The following is an 18,675-nucleotide window of genomic DNA, read 5'->3' as shown; positions in this document are numbered from 1 at the left end:
TTTGTCAAATGTTCAATGCAGGCGCAGGCCTAGCCCCAGGCAAAATTATGAAGTAGGAGAAGAATGCCAGATACATTGGCCGCACTCAAATGTTTGTTGAAAAAAGAGTGAATGGGCCCTCCGTCCTTGACTCCTTCTCTCCCATCCCCCATATCCACTAGGTCATTATACCCTTTTAACGCTATATGCTAAATATCTCCAGTAATTTTTTTCCATTTCCAAATCTTCTCTGCTACAGGACTTTATCATTTCTTGTCTGAATTATTTTCACAGCCTCTGAACTGGTCTCCTTGCTTCCAATCTTTTTCCTTCTCCAAGCCATTCTCCACAGTGCTGCTGGAGAGATCTTTTAATCAGGCAAATGTGATCATGGCGCCCCCCTCCCCCACCGTGCTGAAAATTTCCTTAAGTGGTTCCCCAGGCTCCTCCACATGGCTTCAAGACTGCATAATCTGGCCCTTGCTTACCTCTCTCACCTTAGCTCTTCCAACTCCCCAACATGAAATCATTACTTGCACCTCCCACCTTCCAAATGGGCCATGCCAAGCCCTCTCCCCTCAGTGTCTTTGTTTACACTGCTTTCTTTGCCTCAGCACCCTTCTCCCCATCTGCTTGTCTCACCTAAACTCCTACTGGTCTGAGTTTAGGTCATCATCTCCCGCACGCTTTCTCCGATTCCCCCTCTTAGTAACCCTTAGAACTTTCTTATCTTAGCATTCACACAGTGGGTTAACATTCGACTTGGTTGTTTTCCCCATTAGTTTGCAGTTCTTTGAGGTCAGGTACCACGGGTTGGTTAATCTTTGTATCCTCATTGTCTGTTTGTAATCTACAGTGCCTGGAACACAGTAGGAGTTCAAATATTTGTTACCGAATGAATAAATGGATAAATGAACTTCCACCGTGACCTTCCTCTCTCTTTGTCTCCCTTCTCAGCCCATGGGTCCTGGAACACAACCTCCTCTCCCCTGACCTTGCACACCCCAGACAATTTCCTGGTGCTGAGGTTATCCCTCAAAACCTACTTTCACCTAGGTCGGAAACAAAACCTCAGATGACAAACTAATTCATGCAGAGGTGTTAAGTAATTTCATCATACAAATACTTATTGAGTTCTCTAGTGGAGTAGGGTGTGGAGGATCATGAAAAGAATCCATGCTAAAGATCCCTCCTTACCAGCATATAGGTAATGACCAAAATGTATTCCTCCTTGGCGAGATATTTGATTCTCAAAGAACTGGATTTCTAATGGTGAAATCTAAGCAGGAGAGGTGGGATTTGGGTGTAGAAGATCTTTCAAATAGCCTTCTACTCCATCTATGAAATAGGCTAGCTTTGGCTCAATAAATTTGCTGTGTAATGATTTTCTAATGAGTTAGGCTAGCTTTAAGCCCCTGGTTATTTCGTTGTAACTAGTTAGGCTTTGCCTCTTGAAGGGCCACCTGGGACTCTCGTGCAGTAGATTTTCTTTTAACGCCCCAGAATCAGGTGCTTTCTCTGACTTTGTGTGGCTCTATTGAATCAAATCTAGCAAGCCACAGGGGCTTTCAGACTTTTAAGCTACAGTATTCAAAGGTGAGGCAGGCTGTGAAAAGCCCAGTGGTCCCTGGCTGTCCCTGAACGTGACTATTTGCGGGTTGGCTTTGAGAACCTGGTCAGAGCTGCGTTAGGAAAACTGTTCGCGGGAAGCTCCTCAGAGAGTAGAATGAGGAGGTGGATTTTGTGTGAAGGAATACCTTGTGTGGCTCTGGTGGCCAGGAAAGAGCTGGCACAGGCTGAAAGAAGGCCTGTGGCGAAGCGGAGGGTCACCTAAGCCAGGGACCCCCACCTGCCCCCAGGAAGGATGAAAAGGAGGCAAAAATCCTAAAGGGAAAAGCCCTCCAGGCTGTAGGCCAATGAGCGGCGGGAAGGAGGAGTGAGGCTGGGGAACTTCTCCCAGAGCCAGTCAGAGGGGACGGCTGCTGGGAAGCCAATCAGCGCGCTCGAGCCTGCAGCCCCTCTGCAGTAGTTATGCCAGAGCGCCCTGTGTAGAGCGGCGGCGAACGAGCAGCTTGGCTCGGCTGCCGGGAGCCACCGCGCGCGCTCCGCACCCTCCTCTCGCACTGCCTCCGCCCGGTCCCCGCACGCGGTGCCCTAGTGGCCCCCGCCGCCCTCCACGCCGCGCCCCCGCACCCCGCAGGCTACCGGCTGCACAACCGCCGCCGCCCCCTGGCCGCGCGGCTCGCCTCGCCCCGCCCCGTCTCTCCTCGCTCCGCCCCACCCCAGTCAGCCCCGCCCTGCCCCGCGCCGCCAAGCGGTTCCCGCCCTCGCCCAGCGCCCAGGTAGCTGCGAGGAAACTTTTGCAGCGGCTGGGTAGCAGCACGTCTCTTGCTCCACAGGGCCACTGCCAGGCTTGCCGAGTCCTGGGACTGCTCTCGCTCCGGCTGCCACTCTCCCGCGCTCTCCTAGCTCCCTGCGAAGCAGGATGGCCGGGACCGTGCGCACCGCGTGCTTGGTGGTGGCGATGCTGCTCAGCTTGGACTTCCCGGGACAGGCGCAGCCCCCGCCGCCGCCGCCGGACGCCACCTGTCACCAAGTCCGCTCCTTCTTCCAGAGACTGCAGCCCGGACTCAAGTGGGTGCCCGAAACTCCCGTGCCAGGTGAGGAGGGGTCCCTTGAGCGTTCCCCGCACTCAGCGGGGAGCAAGGGGCGCGTGGTGGCCCCGCCGGGCTGTAGTCGTGCGCCCTGCAGCTGGGCACTTGGGAGTGGTCGGTGTGCCTGGGGCCTGGCTGGATCTACTGAGGGAGGGAGAGAGGGTGTGTGTGGACGGAGCCCACATACCCCAGTTTCACGCTGCTGTCAGGGAAGGTGTGAGCGGGAGGAACCGTGGGGATCGCCCTCTCGTGAGCGCCTGTTTTTTTGGAAGGGCGAGAAGGTGGGAGCTATTTTCCCGGGTCTTTGCGAACTGGCGCCCCGCAGCCGAGCTGGTGCCTCGGGAATTTGCCATCCTTGCTCGCACATACGTGTCAGAATTTCAGCCTTAGCTGGACCACAGCTCCAGCTGTCCCTTCCCCAGCGTGCCCCCCATGCCCTCCTTTACCCAGCCTGGGTTTCCTAAGCCTGGGCCCAAGTGCAAGCAAAGTTGAGGACAGATTTCTGAATTTGCAGTGGCGGGTGAAGACACACCGGGGCAAACTTTTGAATAAGAGGGTCCCCAAAATGAGGAGGACTGAACCTTTTCCTTCAAAACAGCATCCCTTATATAGGTTAGCGAAATCGCTTTAAAACCGGTGCTGCTGGCCCAGGGAGCCGGAGTCCAAAGAAATTTAACTCCTCCCCCTCCCAAATTCATCTGCCTTCTTGACAGGCTGGATCCTAAAGGGGAGATGATTTTAGGTGGAGGAAAGTTTCTGAACGCCTGCCTTTTGTTCTGCACAATCAGATCGTGCCGTAACGACGTATTTTAACATTAGCGGAGGGCTGCCGCTGTCAACAGATGAATATTAATGGCCCTGCGTGATTGACTGTCCAGCGGTTGGGCTCCTAACGCCCGCCTTAGAATCCAATTAGACCAAGTTGCTACACTGACAATGCGGACAAGAAGAGTCGGTTTCAAACAGGTTAATTTGTCAGGGGTGCACTGAGAAGAAACGGCCAGTTGTATTCCGTAACCGTGAGACGTTTGTGGCCTCCGGGGTCTCTTCTCAACTCAGGCATCCAGTGAGGCGCGCGTCCCGCGCTTCCGAGGGATCGGGGAGCAGCCCTAGCCAAAACTTGGCTGGTGGCTCTCAACAAGTCATGGAGGCGGGCCCGATGGTTGGACCAAGTTGTGAATGCGGATGCGCGCCCCGTGGGCGCTACCAGCCAGCGTTCACTGGTAGGAGGTTACCTAGGCAGCCAGCGCGCCCTCAGCCTTTTCTTTAGGTTGATGAAAAGAGCCGAGTGAGCCTGCTGTTTAGTTGCAAAGGTAATTGGTCACCCTTTTTGGTGACTGAAATGCATTTGCGCATATGTTAAATATTGCATTGCAGGATTTCGCTCTAAGGGAGGGTCGAACTACCTCATCCACTGTTAAGTGTTAATAATGTACCACGTGGGCATGTGCAGGAGCTGTAAGGGGCAACCTATGAATCAGTTCCACAGAACTGAAACAACTGGCGAATCTCTCTCCCCTGGAAGTGCCATGGTAATTAGATTGTTAAGGCTAGAGAACATGCTTTTGTTGGTAATGTAAAAATTGGTCCTCACAGGCTGAGCCCCCACAAGACGAATGGGTCCAGGGTTGGGGTTGGGGCCACATTTGGCTGATTCAAAGCCAGGAGGTAAAGATGGTGCCCAAAAGAAGAAAAAGGCCAGAGGAAAGCACAGATAGTCATTTAGCAACCCCCCTCTCCACACACACTCCTGCAGGCAATCGCCCTCCCTCGCTCTCCCCCAGCTCTCTGGCTGCCTGCCTCTTTGCAGCATCTGTATAAAAGTATTGGGAGGGCCCACACACTGTGTGTATGAGATTTGGCCTGGGCTCCTTCCCTCCCTTTAGGCCTAGGGATAGCCATACACTTATAGAGAAGAGGGATTTGTAATAAAGGTTTTTCATTTTCCTCTGCTATTTCACAAACTCTATAGGAGAAATCACTTTTCAAGGGTTTTCATCATATAAACCCAACATTCCCTGCTTCAGTTCTATTTAACAAACACAAACACTGTTGAGCACCTTCTACATGGCAGGCACTGTCCTGACTTGCACTGGCCAAGCCAAACTTCAAATATGGTGATACCCATACAGCTACCATTATATATCCTGGATTTTCCAGGGGCAGTGCAGGTTTCTAATACTCTGCCCTGGCATGAAACCATGTGTCCTGAATTTTAGTGGGACAAATATGGTCACTGTAGATATGGAAAATGTGAAAATCCTAATGTTCGTGTGTGGAAAGAGCGCATCAGTATTTTAGGGAAGAGACAATAATGGCAGACTAAATACAATGGTAAGTGCATAATTTTGAAGTGAATGAATGTATAATTTGCTGCTGTCGTTCAGTGGTTGGAAATTGAAAGAGAGCTGAAAATTATTTGATAATTATGAACCATCACGATGACCGCTTGACTTTCCCCCTCCACATCCATATTTTAAGCCACGTTCAGTTTGCCTGCTGTACTATATTAACTGCATTAAAAGCTTTCTTTGTCCCAGATCAAATGAGATTCAGTCACAGTAAGGAGAAATCCTCAAGAATGTCCTGTTTCACTTAGGGGGAGCATTTGGGATTGACGGCTAACTTTGGCCATTAGCAGAATTGGGTTAGCCTGAATAAGGTACATTTCTTGTGTGGATATGGATGAGACTAAATGGCATTTGAGACAAGCCAGCCTAAAAAATAAATCACTGGTGCTGAAGGACTACACTAGACTTCCACAAAGCTGATCTAAAGCCTTAAAATCTCATGTTCCCATTTCTTTTGGAGTGTTCAAGTCACAGGATAGCAGTTCTAAATAGCATGTCCCCAAAATCCATAGATCTCTTCATACCCCACTTATTTTTTTAAGGATTTGTAACTTGGAAAGCACCACAGATGGAAACCAGGCGCACAGAGTTAGCATTTGGCAGAAAAATCCATATAACTGACTTTCAGTACAGCTCTTTTGCCCTTATTTAATTTAGAAAAATTCAGAAAAAAGCCAATGAGCTCATAAGTCTAGATGTTTATTTTGTTTTGCTTAACCTACCCACAGGCGCAATCAAGAATGGATACAATTTTAGGCAAGGAAAGTGAGCTAGTAATCAGACAATGATGTTTCCAATTGTCTCAAGGGAATGTTACAGAAGTCTAGAAAAAAATTCCTCTAAACAAAAATCAAGTGTAATTCACTTTATGAATGCCATACACCACTTTTGTCAGGGGAGGGGGGTAGCGTAAGGGATGGATGGAAATGAGAAAATCAAACAAACCGTGGTAGTGTTGCAACTCCCAAAAGATTGAGGGATCTTGCCTTGGAAGGCCTTGGAAAGTGCGAGAACCAATCCAGAAGGCCAAATGCCTGTATGGGTAAAAGGCAGTCTTGAACAGCCAAAATTGACTTGCAGTTTCTTGAAATAGATGAAACAACATAAAAATAAAAAGCAACGTGCTTGAAACAAAGAGAGAGTTTGGTATTTGTTGTTGTTGTTTTTACTGTGAGAACTAGCCTCCGTATCTGGGTTGCCAGCTGCGGTTCCCCAATTAGTTTGAAGCAGTTAGCGGTCCTAATATCGAGAGAGAATAATAAGTGAGGTGTGGAAAGGTTTTCTCTCTTCTGAGATTGCACTAGACATTTGGGTGACCAGGTGATTTGTTAAAACTTTGAACAATACAAAAAACTTTGTATTGTGTGCTAACTTGGAACAGTTAGAGAATTCTTTCAAATGTGGTCTGAATAGTACGCGAATCCTGATACTGATACCAAGCTGTGCTTAGAGGGAGCCATCAATCTGATGGAGGACATGGCTGATGATTGGTGGGGCACCTTGGGCTGAAAGGAGTCTAACACTGCCAACTCCTTGGCAGCCTCTGTAATAGGTGCTGGGGGTGCAGAGAGGAGTGAGACACAATCCCTTTTGTCAAGGAGCTCACAGTCTAGTGGGGGAGCATACAAGTAAACAGGCTTCCCAGGAAACTTGTAGGATTAAAAAGGGTGAAAAGGGCTAGAAAATACCTCCAGGAAATTGGCTGAAATGGTCACAATAGCCAGCCTGGGCAAGGGAAAAGAACTGAAGAGATGAAGTGGGAGATAGGGAGAAGTCTCTTAATAGGGCCGCCATCTTAAAGAGTTTCTTAATTCTTGGAGCAAATTCCATTTTGGAAGCATTAGGAAATACAGACATAAGAATTTTGATGGATGCTAAATGACACAGATGGTGTCAGTTTTGCAATGTGTTTTTTCCTTATAGACTGGTAGGTTGTATCCAATATTTTGATGCAATATTTTTGAGCATTCTGCTACTTCCATCTTTAGAGTTGCAATGTTTGCTGTTCACTGTAGCCTAGAAAAAGGCGGCTTATTACCGATCTGGGATAAAAGAGTCCTGGATTTGTCTGGTATGAGAAAAGACAGAAAATATGTTTTCTCCCTAAATGACAGCTATCAATGACCACGCCAACTTCAGTGTTTGATGCATATACAAAAGCATGGGTCTTAAGAGGTATCTTATTACTCATTTCTAAGAAAATTGAAGATAATCACTTATAACTTGTGCACACGATACATCATTTGGAAAGAATTTCACTGGGGATCATGTTGCTCAACTGAAAAGTTCTGGCATGCTGAATTTGTACATTTTTTTGTGAATGCTTCCTTTTACTCTGATCTCTAGCTTTTTTTCTGCATATGGTTATTTGTATGTTTTAGATTATAAGCCTCTTAAAGGGAAAGCACTACATTTGAGCAGTGTTGAGCACAAGGCCATACAGCATTTAGTAAATAATTGACAAAAATAGAGTTTCTAGATCATTATGTATTCCCTATAAACTCTCACATACTTTCCTAAGCCATATGTCATCTTACATATTTTAAAAGTCTAAGCCCAAATTGTTACGATACATTATTGGGGCATGTGGACAAACTTTTCAGCCTACATATATTTTGGCTGGAGACAGATGCAGGCTTACCTCAGTTAGCTGGCAACTTTTACCATCAGCGGGGCTTATTAAATTGTTGAGCACCCAAATAACAAATTGAAATTAGCAGAATTGTTATGACTGGCTTAGTATCATTAACGATCAACAATTATTACAGCACATAAATTGTAGGACATCTCTTAAATCAAGCCCTCTTTGATTTAATGTCAGCTAGACCTTTCTTGCTAAGGTTGATATTACCATATTTGGGAGTTGAGCTATATAACACATGCATGGACCTGTTGAAGTATCTCACAGGTTTTTGTAACCTGGAATCAGAATTCATGTGCAGGCTCAATTCAAGAGCCAGGAGCCAATATCTATTCAGTCCTAGCCAATCTTGTAAATGGGTTAGATGTTTTTGGTAATCTAGGATCTAATGGAAAGTGTGGGCAGAAAAATCTCCCACTCATCTGCCCATATTTAGCAAATTGTCTGGCTTGAAACAGGATCCCTGGCACTCCATTAGGAAATGAGCGTCAGAAAATAGAATCCAAGTTACAGGCCCCAGACTGGCTTTAGAGACAGCATAAAGTAATGGGAATTTACCTTCTGAGACATAATGACAGGGAGAATGCTGTTCAAAAATCAAGGTAAAGGTGGGTATATTAGCAGAGAAAGTGTGTGTTTTGAAATGCTATGTGTATGGGGGTGGGGGTGGTGAGAATGCTCATTGGAACATTGTAGCCTTACTTGAATATCTTGTTGAATATACAAAGTAAAGAAGATTTAGTTCTGTACTTCTAATTAGGGCAATTCAAGATCAATTAACCAAGTGTTAATTATTAGAAATACTTGTTTGCAATTAAAAAAAATGAATCAAGATTGATTACTAGGAGAGGCATTTTCACTTTTCCCTCTTTTTGTGTGTAGCTGGACAAAGCCTAATTTGAGGGTTTGTATTCTTCCTCATGAATAAAAGGAAGTCAATGTTATGACCAAAATGCATTGCTAGTGTTCCGAACAGTTAATTACTTCTAGTAGCTGAAATTGTATTTATATGCTAGATTAGTAAATCTACTAAGCTCTTTGAAGCGTACTTAATAGGCTTATATTGATAAATAATTGATAGGAAGGGAGATAAAATACAAGTGGGAGTGGCAATAAGAAGAGAAGTCAAAAGCTATTATAAAAGAAACTTCCACCGTCCGGCCACCTGAAAGCTGAAAAATGTACATGTCTCAGTAGAAGTGATGTTTTTGAAAATATTCTGTATTTTTCAAAATTTCCACAGTGAAACATGTATTTATTCCTTATAAATCCAGAAGAAAGCACAACTTTAGAGTAAAATTTTAAATGGCCTTTTTGTCTGCCTTTTGCAACTAAATTTATTACTGGAAAATTAGAAGTCCCCGATTATGGCAACTTTGAAGTTCATGTTTCTAATGATGTCTTCCCTACTAGACTGTGATCATCTTGAGGTTAGGGGCTACATCTTATTCATCCTTGTATCCCAGTGTCTAGCACAGCACAGGGTACAAATAATAGGTAGTAAATATATATTTATAGACTGAATGGAGTTAGAAATGTATTACAAACATAAAATTTCCATAAAGCCAATATTTAAGTAGTTGATTTATTTTTACCAATATACTAAGCCTTCTAAAAAAGTAACCAGTTTTTTTTTTAGGTCAAAAATCCATTTGTTTTCTATAGGTAAATGATAAAGGATATTAGTTTAATTCATTTGGCTATACTATAACTCTCTGGAAGAAATAGACTAGTCAAATCTTATAAGAGGTAAGTACTTTGTGCTTGTTTATAAGGATATTATAAGTAATTTCAAGATAAATTGAAGATATATTATACATGTATATATAAATGCATATGTTTATCTTCACCTTACAGATCTGTGGTATTTAGGTTTGTGAAAATAATGCAACTTGGTGCCAGTTATGGAAACATACACTGAATGTATGTAAGTTTTTCCTCAGTGTTTGGTGTTTCTTACCTAAGGTATCAAGCTTCATAAATGTACATTTAAAAGGACATAATCCAGACTGGCCATGGTGTCTCACACCTGTAATCCCAACACTTTTGTAGGCCAAGGCAGGTGGATTGCTTGAGGCCAGGAGTTCCAGATCAGCCTGGCCAACATGGCAAAACCCCATCTCTACTAAAAAATACAAAAATTAGCTGGACATGATGGTACATACCTGTAATCCTAACTATTCAGGAGGCTGAGGCAGGAGAATCGCTTGAACCCGGGAGGCAGAGGTTGCAGTGAGCTGAGATCATACCACTGCACTCCAGCCTGGGCGATAGAGGAAGACTCTGTCAAATAAATAAATAAATAAATAAATAAATAAAATTTAAAAAAGAACATAATACAGAGTGGATTTTCAGCCGTGGAAATTTCATTTGGGTAGGATAAAGGGCCTCATTAGAGTTCTCTTAATTTCTGTCTGCATTAGGCCAAACTTTCAATTAGTTGCCTAGGTAAACTAATTGAAAGTTGATGGGAAGTTCTTTCAAATATTCAAATAGAGGCCCAAGTAGGAAAAAGGATAAAAAACAAAGGGATGATGTTCATTTGAAAACAAAAATCAGAATTCTATTTGCATATTCTTCTTAATCTCAGCTCACTGCAACCTCTGCCTCCCAGGTTCAAGAGATTCTACTGCCTCAGCTACCCGAGTAGCTGGGATTACAGGTGCCCACCACCACACCTGGCTAATTTTTGTATTTTTAGTAAAGATGGCATTTCACCACATTGGCCAGACTGGTTTTGAACTCCTGACCTCAGATGATCCACCTGCCTCGGCCTCCCAAAGTGCTGGGATTTCAAGTGTGAGCCAATTTTGTTCCTGGCGAGTTGCCCCTCTTTTAAAACTTAAGATTGAAGAGGAGGTGACAAGTAAAGAAATATTTTTTAGCTATAGCTTTACCTAAGTGTAGTGTTTGGATATGTTTTATATATTTGTATTCATAGATTTTATGTATGTATAGAATGATTTCCGTTATTTAGACAGCAATAATTAATAAATATTTCTGTTACTTAAACTGTTTGAAAGTTAATTGTTACTCTAAGCAGTAGGTGGTCTTTCACAGTCATACCTTACATTTGTCTCATGAAAGCCTTGCTTTCATATTATCTCATGTACACACAAGGCAACCACTCATAAAGTATCTGTCACTTCCGACTTCCAACAACTTGCCTGGTTCCAGCACTCATACACACACATATTTGTACACTCATACATACACACATATAATATGCCTAATTTATGCTGGGGGAGATCTAATGGGTATAGCTTTCAGACATTGAGTAAACCCTTTTCAGTTGGATTGGCCTGAAATTGTAGCAGAGCTAATCGTCACTGATATCATAGAGGTACCACTCTTAAAATCAAGTTCCATCATTTCCCCAAGTACACAGATGTTATCCTTGTTAAGCAGTGACAGTCACCAATAATATGAGTTTGGCCCACTTTGGAGAACTACTTCTAGCACTGGCAGCTTTGCATGTTGAGCACCATAGAAATGAGAATATGACTCAAGAAGCAGTTTCCAGGTTAGGTTTCATGGAGTGATTGCACCGAGGACCACAGTTATCTGATTTGGAAAACAGATGGAAATTTGCAGAATAGGAACTCACTTAATAATGAACTTTATATGCCATTTCTGCATAAATATTTAAAAGTTTAAAATGTATTCTTTACTTCAACCAACATTTATTGAGCACTGATACTATGCCAGGTACTGAGCTAGGAGCTGATGAACAAGATAAAATCACTGCCAGCAAGGAACTCGCTGCCTAGCAAGGGATCCAGGCAAGGAAAAACATAGATGTCAAGGCAGCATGACTATGGCCTGCCATTGAGCTGGGCACCATGTGGAGGCCTGAGGGCTCTTGAGCTATGGAGGAAGTTGCCTAGTTGTCTTAAGAGGGCTGAGTTCAAGGCTGCATTGAGCTACCATCATACCACTGCACTCCAGCCTGGGTGGCAGAGAGAGACCTTGTCTCAATAAAAAAGTGGGGGGGTGGGGTAGGTGGCTATCATATAAGGCATGTACAAAGGTACAAAGTTAAGAGACAAAATGACACATTTGTTGGACTGGAGTAGTTGGGATTTCTTGGAGCACAGATGAAGAAGATGAATTAGAAAAAAAGGAAATGATGAGGAGTTTGGGTTATATCCAAGGACGATGAGGAGCCTTAAAAACATTTTAAGAAGGGAAACATTATTCAGTTGGAAGATGACTGGAGAGTGAGCAGTGGCAGGGAGTTTTAGTAACACAGGTGATAGGGCAGGGGACCATAAATAGGAGAATAAAATCTAAACTTGAGAGAATAGAGGGAATAGAATAGACATGACTTAGTGACTGGATATGAGGACAGAAGGGAGAATCTAGAACTTTTGGTTTTTCTGGGTGGTGGTGCTGTGGCACATAATAGGTGCCTGGTAAATATTTGTTGAACAAATGAGTGTGCTTGAAATATAGGAGGAACATGTTTTTAAGGGCTGAAATAGTCAGTTTGGTTTCAAACAGATTGAGTTTGAAAGGTCCTTTGATGATGGAGGTAGAAAATGTCTGCTAAGTAGTTCAAGTTGCGTTTTGGATTACAAAAGAGGGAGAAATCAGGGATGGAGATGTATACTTGGAAATTATCAGCATATAGATGGTAATTGAAGCCTTGGGAACAGATGAGATCACTGGGAAAGAGTGTATATATTCTTCTGGAGTTAAGGAGAAGCACATAGTTGGGACTCATCAGCATATAGGCTTAAGTTGGAAGTCATGAGTGTGGATGATATTTTCCAGGCTTTTGCATGTGACATGTATTAAAATGTATTTTGCCAACATCTGATGATTAAAAAAAAAAAAAAACCTGCCAAAGACTTCAAGAACCCTCTTGATTAAGAGAAAGTATGAGTATATGTTGTCATTATCCAAGAGTCTGCAAATGAAATAATGTACTACCAAACACATACACGTGCATGTGCACATGTGCATACACATACATCTCCATGTAGAGGAATATATTAGAATCAAAGAGTCAGACTTCTATTATTCTTAAAGTAATAATGAATAATTATGCATGTTATTTAAACAGAAAGGCTGGACATGGTGGCTCACACCTGTAATCCCAGCGCTTTTGAAGGCTAAGGTTGGAGAACTGCTTGAGCCCAAGAGTTCAAGACCAGCCTGGGCAACATAGTGAAACCCTACCTCTACAAAAAAATACAAAAATCACCCAGGCATGGTGGCATGTACCTGTAGTCTCTGTGACTCAGGAGGCTGAGGTTGGAGGATTGCCTGAGCCCAGGAGGCAGAGGTTGCAGTGAGCTGAGATCACGCCACCATACTCCAGCCTGGGTGACAGAGCGAGACTCTGTCTCAAAAAAAGAAAAAAAACACACACACAAAACAAAGAAAAACAAAAACAAAACAAAACAAAACAAAACAAAAAATCCCTCACAGTTGTTAGCTGTTACTCTTAGCAGTAGGTGGTCTTTCACAATCGCACATTACATTTGTCTTGTGAAAGCCTTGTCCTCATATATCTCATGTGCACACAATGCAACTACTCATAAAGTGTCTGTAGCTTCTGAGTTCTAGCAACTTTAGTGCTTCCAACATGGTGGCTCCTCTGTCCCTTCCCCAGGGGAGTACTCTCCCAATGTAAAGAATGAAAACTGTAACAATGTGTAGCTTTTGGAGCTGTAGTCTGTATTCTGTTTCAGACTTGGCCCTGATGGCTGGTCTCTGAAACATGTGGTTCCAAGTAAACGCTAGGAATACTTGTGTAATTGGGCTGATCTTTCATAAGTGTCTATGGAGATGTATTATTTTTTGGTTTGGGGGTTGGAGAGGGTTGTATAATTTTCTGTTCCTCTGGCATAAATGGTTTCTTTAATTTGTCCATTGTTTACGAGATTGCCTTCATCAGTGTTTCTTTCCACATAAGCTTGAAACTCCTTGTATTCCAGTCGATTTTTTGACACCACTTTCAGGTTGGTGGAATAGTTTAGAAGGACCATGAGGGAAGATTATGGAAAATAACCTTTACTGAGTGCCTACTATATGTCAATTACTTTATATGTAACCTCTCATTTAATCAACACAGGAAACCTGAAAGGTAGGTGGTATCAACTCCATTTTACAGATGAAGAAACTGAGGCTCAGAAAAGTTTACTTTCCCAAAGGTTGTGTAAGTGGTGGAGCCGGAATTTTCACCCAGGTTTGTCTTACTCCATAGCTCATGCTGTTTCCAGAATACCTACTGGAATATGAGAGGAAGGGATATAGTCTGGATATAAAGTATTTGACTTAAATTCTCATACTCTATCAACTTCTGTGACACTGTGTACTCTGGGTTCCCTTCCTACTCACTTCAATCTTTGCTTGTTTGCCCTCTTCCTCCTACATTTTAGATGTAAGTGTCCCAGTAGTGTTTGTCTTTTGCCCTTTCTGTTCTCTCTTTGCTTATTCCCAAATCCATTCCCATGACTTCATTATCTTTGCTCTTTGAATGATTCCCATATCTCTTTTCAACCTGACCTCTTCCTTGCTCTTCAGTTCAGTATTTCCCAGTTGTCTGCTGGACATGTCCATCTGGAAGTCCTGCCAGTGTTTCATTTTCAGCCGAGCCAAAAATTAGTCCATTATCTTCTTTTCCCATCCACACAAACCTGCCTCTCCTTAACGTTCTATATTTCTGGTGATGGTATCTCTGCCTGGCACAACTCGAAACCTTGAAATTGTCTTTGATTTCTCTTTTTACACATCCCACACCCAAATTAAGTGACTAAATCTTGCAAGTCTACCTCTGTCTATTATGTCTCTCACTCTTATGGCCTTGGCATGCATGGCCTCTATTTAAGCATAACAGACTGAGCCAATGAATGAGAATGTGATATTGAATGGGCTAGGGAGAGCCAGTAGGATCTCTACTCAGTGGCTAATAATTTGTAACTAGTTGGAAAGTACTGCCTTTGCTGCCTTAGATGGGTAGAACGTCTAGTCTTGGTCTTGGCTTAATTTAGTGTGGCCAGAGGCAGCTATCTCCTGAGATCATTTGGCTCTTCCCATAGGGAACCAATGGTTTCCCACTTTTTCTTTTGCTGGCATTCTCGGGTATATCTTACTTGGCCATCTCCAGAAGTCAGAGTGGAACTGTTGAAGAGTTTCAAAGAGCTGTAGAAGAACTACGCTCAGTGTTTCCCATAGTCCTTTCTGTTTCAGAAACAGGTTTTCTGCTTTGTTTTCAAACTTCAAAGTTTATTTCTGAAATAAAGGTTTATTTTCTCCATGGTATTCTGAAGGTATTATACAAGTGTTAATTTCTAAAACCTAAGTCATTTCTTGGCTTTAAAACTTCAGTGCTCTGGGTCAATTTAAGAACGTTGCCTGAAGGGTTTTTTGGCCTTCAAAAGCTGTCAGATTGCTTTTTCTTTGTTCTTTGAGAGTGTAAGGTTGCCTCATTTAGGAAGCTTGAAGGAGATGTTGGAACCAGCATTTATTCAGTCATTCAGAGTCTTTTCCCAACAATATCCAGTTTTATCTTCAAATTAGATCCTAGTGGCAATGAAATTTACTACCAACTAATAATTCTAGGTAAAATGGGTAAGATTCTTGAAAAGCCCCTCAACATTTCATAGAGTAGTGATAAGAAGTAGCCTAGGTTACTCTAACACCCACAGTTAAGGGGAACAATGGATGTTCTGTGCGTTCTCATCACAGCCCTCCTGGGGCTCAGTATACCTCTGAAGCTACTGAGGGCCCTCCTTCATCTGTCTGTTTGACTGTTCTCCACATCTTCCCTTTTCCCCTTCCTCCTACCCTCACGCCCTCTCTCAACTGGTTATAATTTAGAACAGAAGGTGCTTTATGGTTTATTTATTAAATGGTTTTGTGTTTCTTGTTCTCTCTTAAAAAAAAAAAAGATGAGTGAAATGTTTTATATTTTCCTCTGCATTTTAGTTTGAAGCTGTGTTTCCTTTCCCTGTAGCTTCTAATCCATCTCTCCTCTCTCTTCCTCCGTTTTCCTCTGCCTCCTCGGCTTCTGTCTGTCCTCACTGGAGAGAAAACAGGCTTTCCATTTCTGCCCACGTATTTTGTTTGGGTACCTGGTTTACTTATCTTGGGATATTGTAAAATTCCATTCTTTAGTTTGAAAATGAAGAGCTCTAAAAAAATACACCAATGAATTTACATTCCATTTTCTAAGAACTGAGTATTTAAAAAGCTTTCTATACAGATAAAGACTAGATGACCTGACTTGTGTACCTCAGATCATTGCTATGTAGTTTACATTCTCTCTCACCTTGTCATAACTCTAAATACATGAAAATTGCATCTTTGTTCTTAGAAATCTCTTTTCTTACATTTAATGCTTTCCTTTTTTCTAAAGATAAGGGAGTCCCTTTGAAACAGCGCTAGTGTGGGTTAGAACTGACACCTACCTTGTAAGCTAACCAAATTATAACCTGCTGTTCCCTGATGAAGTTATCACACTTCAGGGACATTGTTTTGCTTGTGGGGTCTTATTGTCCCAGTTTCAATTTTGACTGCAGGTTAGAGATTGTATTCCAATTGGACTATTCCTTGGTATTTTTTCTCTTTGTCTTTATACTTATGGGGCTCTGTTGTTTGTCCTGTATCTATTATCTCTTCCAAGCTTGGCCAAGGTTGTTAGGTTATGCACTTATGTATAAATATTTAACAAGATAAGTTAGACAAAATGTGCTTAAAGACATTTTAGCCCTGCCCCCGACCTTTCCACACCCCCCAACCCCAGCTCATTTTTTTGCATAGAGTCGCAGATGGTTGCTTTATCTCAGATGTTTAGATTTGGAGGACATTCCTTTGCACTTTGCTTGATGGACACAATTAAATGGAAGTCTTTGAGTCAATCTTGACTACCAAAATAGTAGCACCACGTAACAGATAACATTAGGTTCTTCTTCCCGTTTTTTTTTTTCTAACTGGTTATCCAAACTCCCTTAAGCCAGAGAGTTTTAGGTATGAGATTGTGTGTTTTTTAAGAAAATATTATGGATAAAGACTAATGTTCTCAAGTCAGGAATAACAATTAGTACCATTCATTAATCAGGGGGCATGTTTTGACTTTGGGTCCTGGCTAGGAAATATAAACTGTGAAAGTCACACATATATATGAACCTCAAGCAAATTTATGACTTGTCAGCCTTTTAAGGTTAAATTCTTAACCCCAAATCGGAGCTGGCTTTATATGTGGAGCCTGGCACATTCCTTTGGGCCACTGAGCACGCCCCTCCCCAGCCCTTTGCTTAACAGCAGCTAGTGGCCTAATGAGCAAGAAGGATTTCTGTCTCTTATCAGCTGCCTAAACAGCAACAGGAAGGCTGATATACGGAGTACAGGTCAAAACCTGAGTTCTTGAACCAAAAAGCTACAAGGTCAGTTTAAAACTCTAGATATGTGGTATCGCTATAGTCATTGATACCTGTCGGTAAAGGAGTTAGACACTTGAGTTCAAACAAATAGTAATAGTTGTCAAAAGTATGAATCGTCTAATTAATTTTGTTAATAGTTCTTTCCTTCTTTGTTTAGTTCTTCTATAAATAGCCTTCATATACTCTTTTAATGAGCTTTTAGTTTGTGCCTGGAGGTTGTTATGGTCATGTAGGAGTGTTTGATTGTCATCTAGTGATGATGATGGAGGTGAGGATATTTATATTTTGGCCCAGATTTTGGAAGGGGCTGCCAAATTAAGGTAAATAGATATCTACTACTATTTTTATTTCTTTTTAAACTGAGGTTTTTTTTGCATATGCATTCAACTTGCCATGGAGTCAGAGAAACCTTTGTGCCTCCTCATATTGCACTCAGATGTTTTTTTAAAGGAGAAATCCTCGTTGCCTGTTTCTTAGATCCACTTGGAATCCAGGCTCAGATTCACGTAGAATAAATATTTTAGGGTATTCAGTGCCCATCATAGTGAAAGCCCCTTGACTTTCATCTTCTGCATTTGCATGTTTTCAGAGACAATAATGAAAACATTTTTTTCAGATTCCGTTGTGTTATTGAAAATCCTATTTACATAAACAGGCATTGTTGTGGCTTAGGGAAGAATGTGGGGTCCCATTCTTTAGCTCCTTGTATGTCTTTGCTAAGGCTCTTCTAAATAGAAGTAATGACGCTTTAGTCTAAGCAGCTTTTCTCATTTAGGTAGGCAGGGTGGTTTGAAATTTCAGTTTACTAGATAATTGAGCCTCTTCTTCTTAATTATGTCAGGCATGCAGGTTGCTCTCTTTATAGTAAAGACCCTAAAAATCTAGTAATCTCCTCAGACATCCATTTGGTAATAAAGTCCTGTGCATTTTCAGGGGTTAATTTTCATGACAATTGTGTGTTGCCTCTCCACCCCCACCCCTGAAGAAATTCTGCTGTTTTAGAGCGTTGGTCTCCTCACATTTGCAGAAACACACTTAAAAATATATTAGGATGTTGCTGGAATTACTGGCTCTAGAGGACATTTAAATGTATTCAGATTCATGCTCATTATACAACTTTAATTTAGGATTTTTAATAGCCTTGTCATATTTCTTGGAAAATCATGTGCCTGACTTTGCCGGACTTGGTTTTCTGCCCTGAATGAAAAATGGGTATCAGTGCAAAAGTGTAGCCTAAGTATCCCCTATTCTATCCGTTTTCTATTTCAAAAAAAAAAAAAAAATTCACAGAGGTCATCTGGTGCAGTGAGTGCAGTGAGGAGGGAAAAACTAAAAAGCAAAAAAAAACAAAAAAACAAACAAAAAAAAACCCAGGTCGACTTCACATCTGCTAGTCATTCCCACTAGTGTGACTTCAATTCAGCAAGTTTTTATTGAGCACCTGTGGTGGGGGCGGTGCTAATAATCGTTAACATTTATTGAGCCAGGCGCTGTGCTAAGCCCTTTATGGGCAACATCCCACTTAATCCTCACAACAGCACTACCAGGTGGGTAGCATTATTTTCCCCATTTTACAGATGAGGAAACTGATGCTTAGAGAGGTTTAATGACTTGTTCAAGGTCAAATAGCTATGAAATTAATCAAGCCCAGTTAGTCT

The 18,675-nt window shown here is 42.2% G+C and overlaps 1 protein-coding gene across 3 annotated transcripts in view; it reads left to right on the top strand.

Moving 5' to 3' along the window:
• The first annotated feature begins 1,990 nt into the window (after positions 1-1,990).
• Positions 1,991-18,675, top strand: part of GPC3 (glypican 3) — a 455,475-nt gene continuing 438,790 nt past the window's right edge. Inside the window, exon 1 of one of the 3 annotated variants that reach the window (XM_015128213.3) lies at positions 1,991-2,639. In XM_015128213.3, the coding sequence (XP_014983699.1) occupies positions 2,465-2,639 (175 nt within the window). In that variant the 5' untranslated portion in view covers positions 1,991-2,464. Of the gene's footprint in view, positions 2,640-8,122; positions 8,234-18,675 lie in introns of those variants that run through there. The other 2 variants (XM_077988476.1, XM_077988475.1) reach the window with 2 other exon arrangements.

The sequence above is a fragment of the Macaca mulatta genome, chromosome X, assembly GCF_049350105.2.
Source record: "Macaca mulatta isolate MMU2019108-1 chromosome X, T2T-MMU8v2.0, whole genome shotgun sequence".
NCBI classification, from domain to species: Eukaryota; Metazoa; Chordata; class Mammalia; order Primates; family Cercopithecidae; genus Macaca; species Macaca mulatta.
This window is presented reverse-complemented; position numbering and strand designations above follow the sequence as displayed.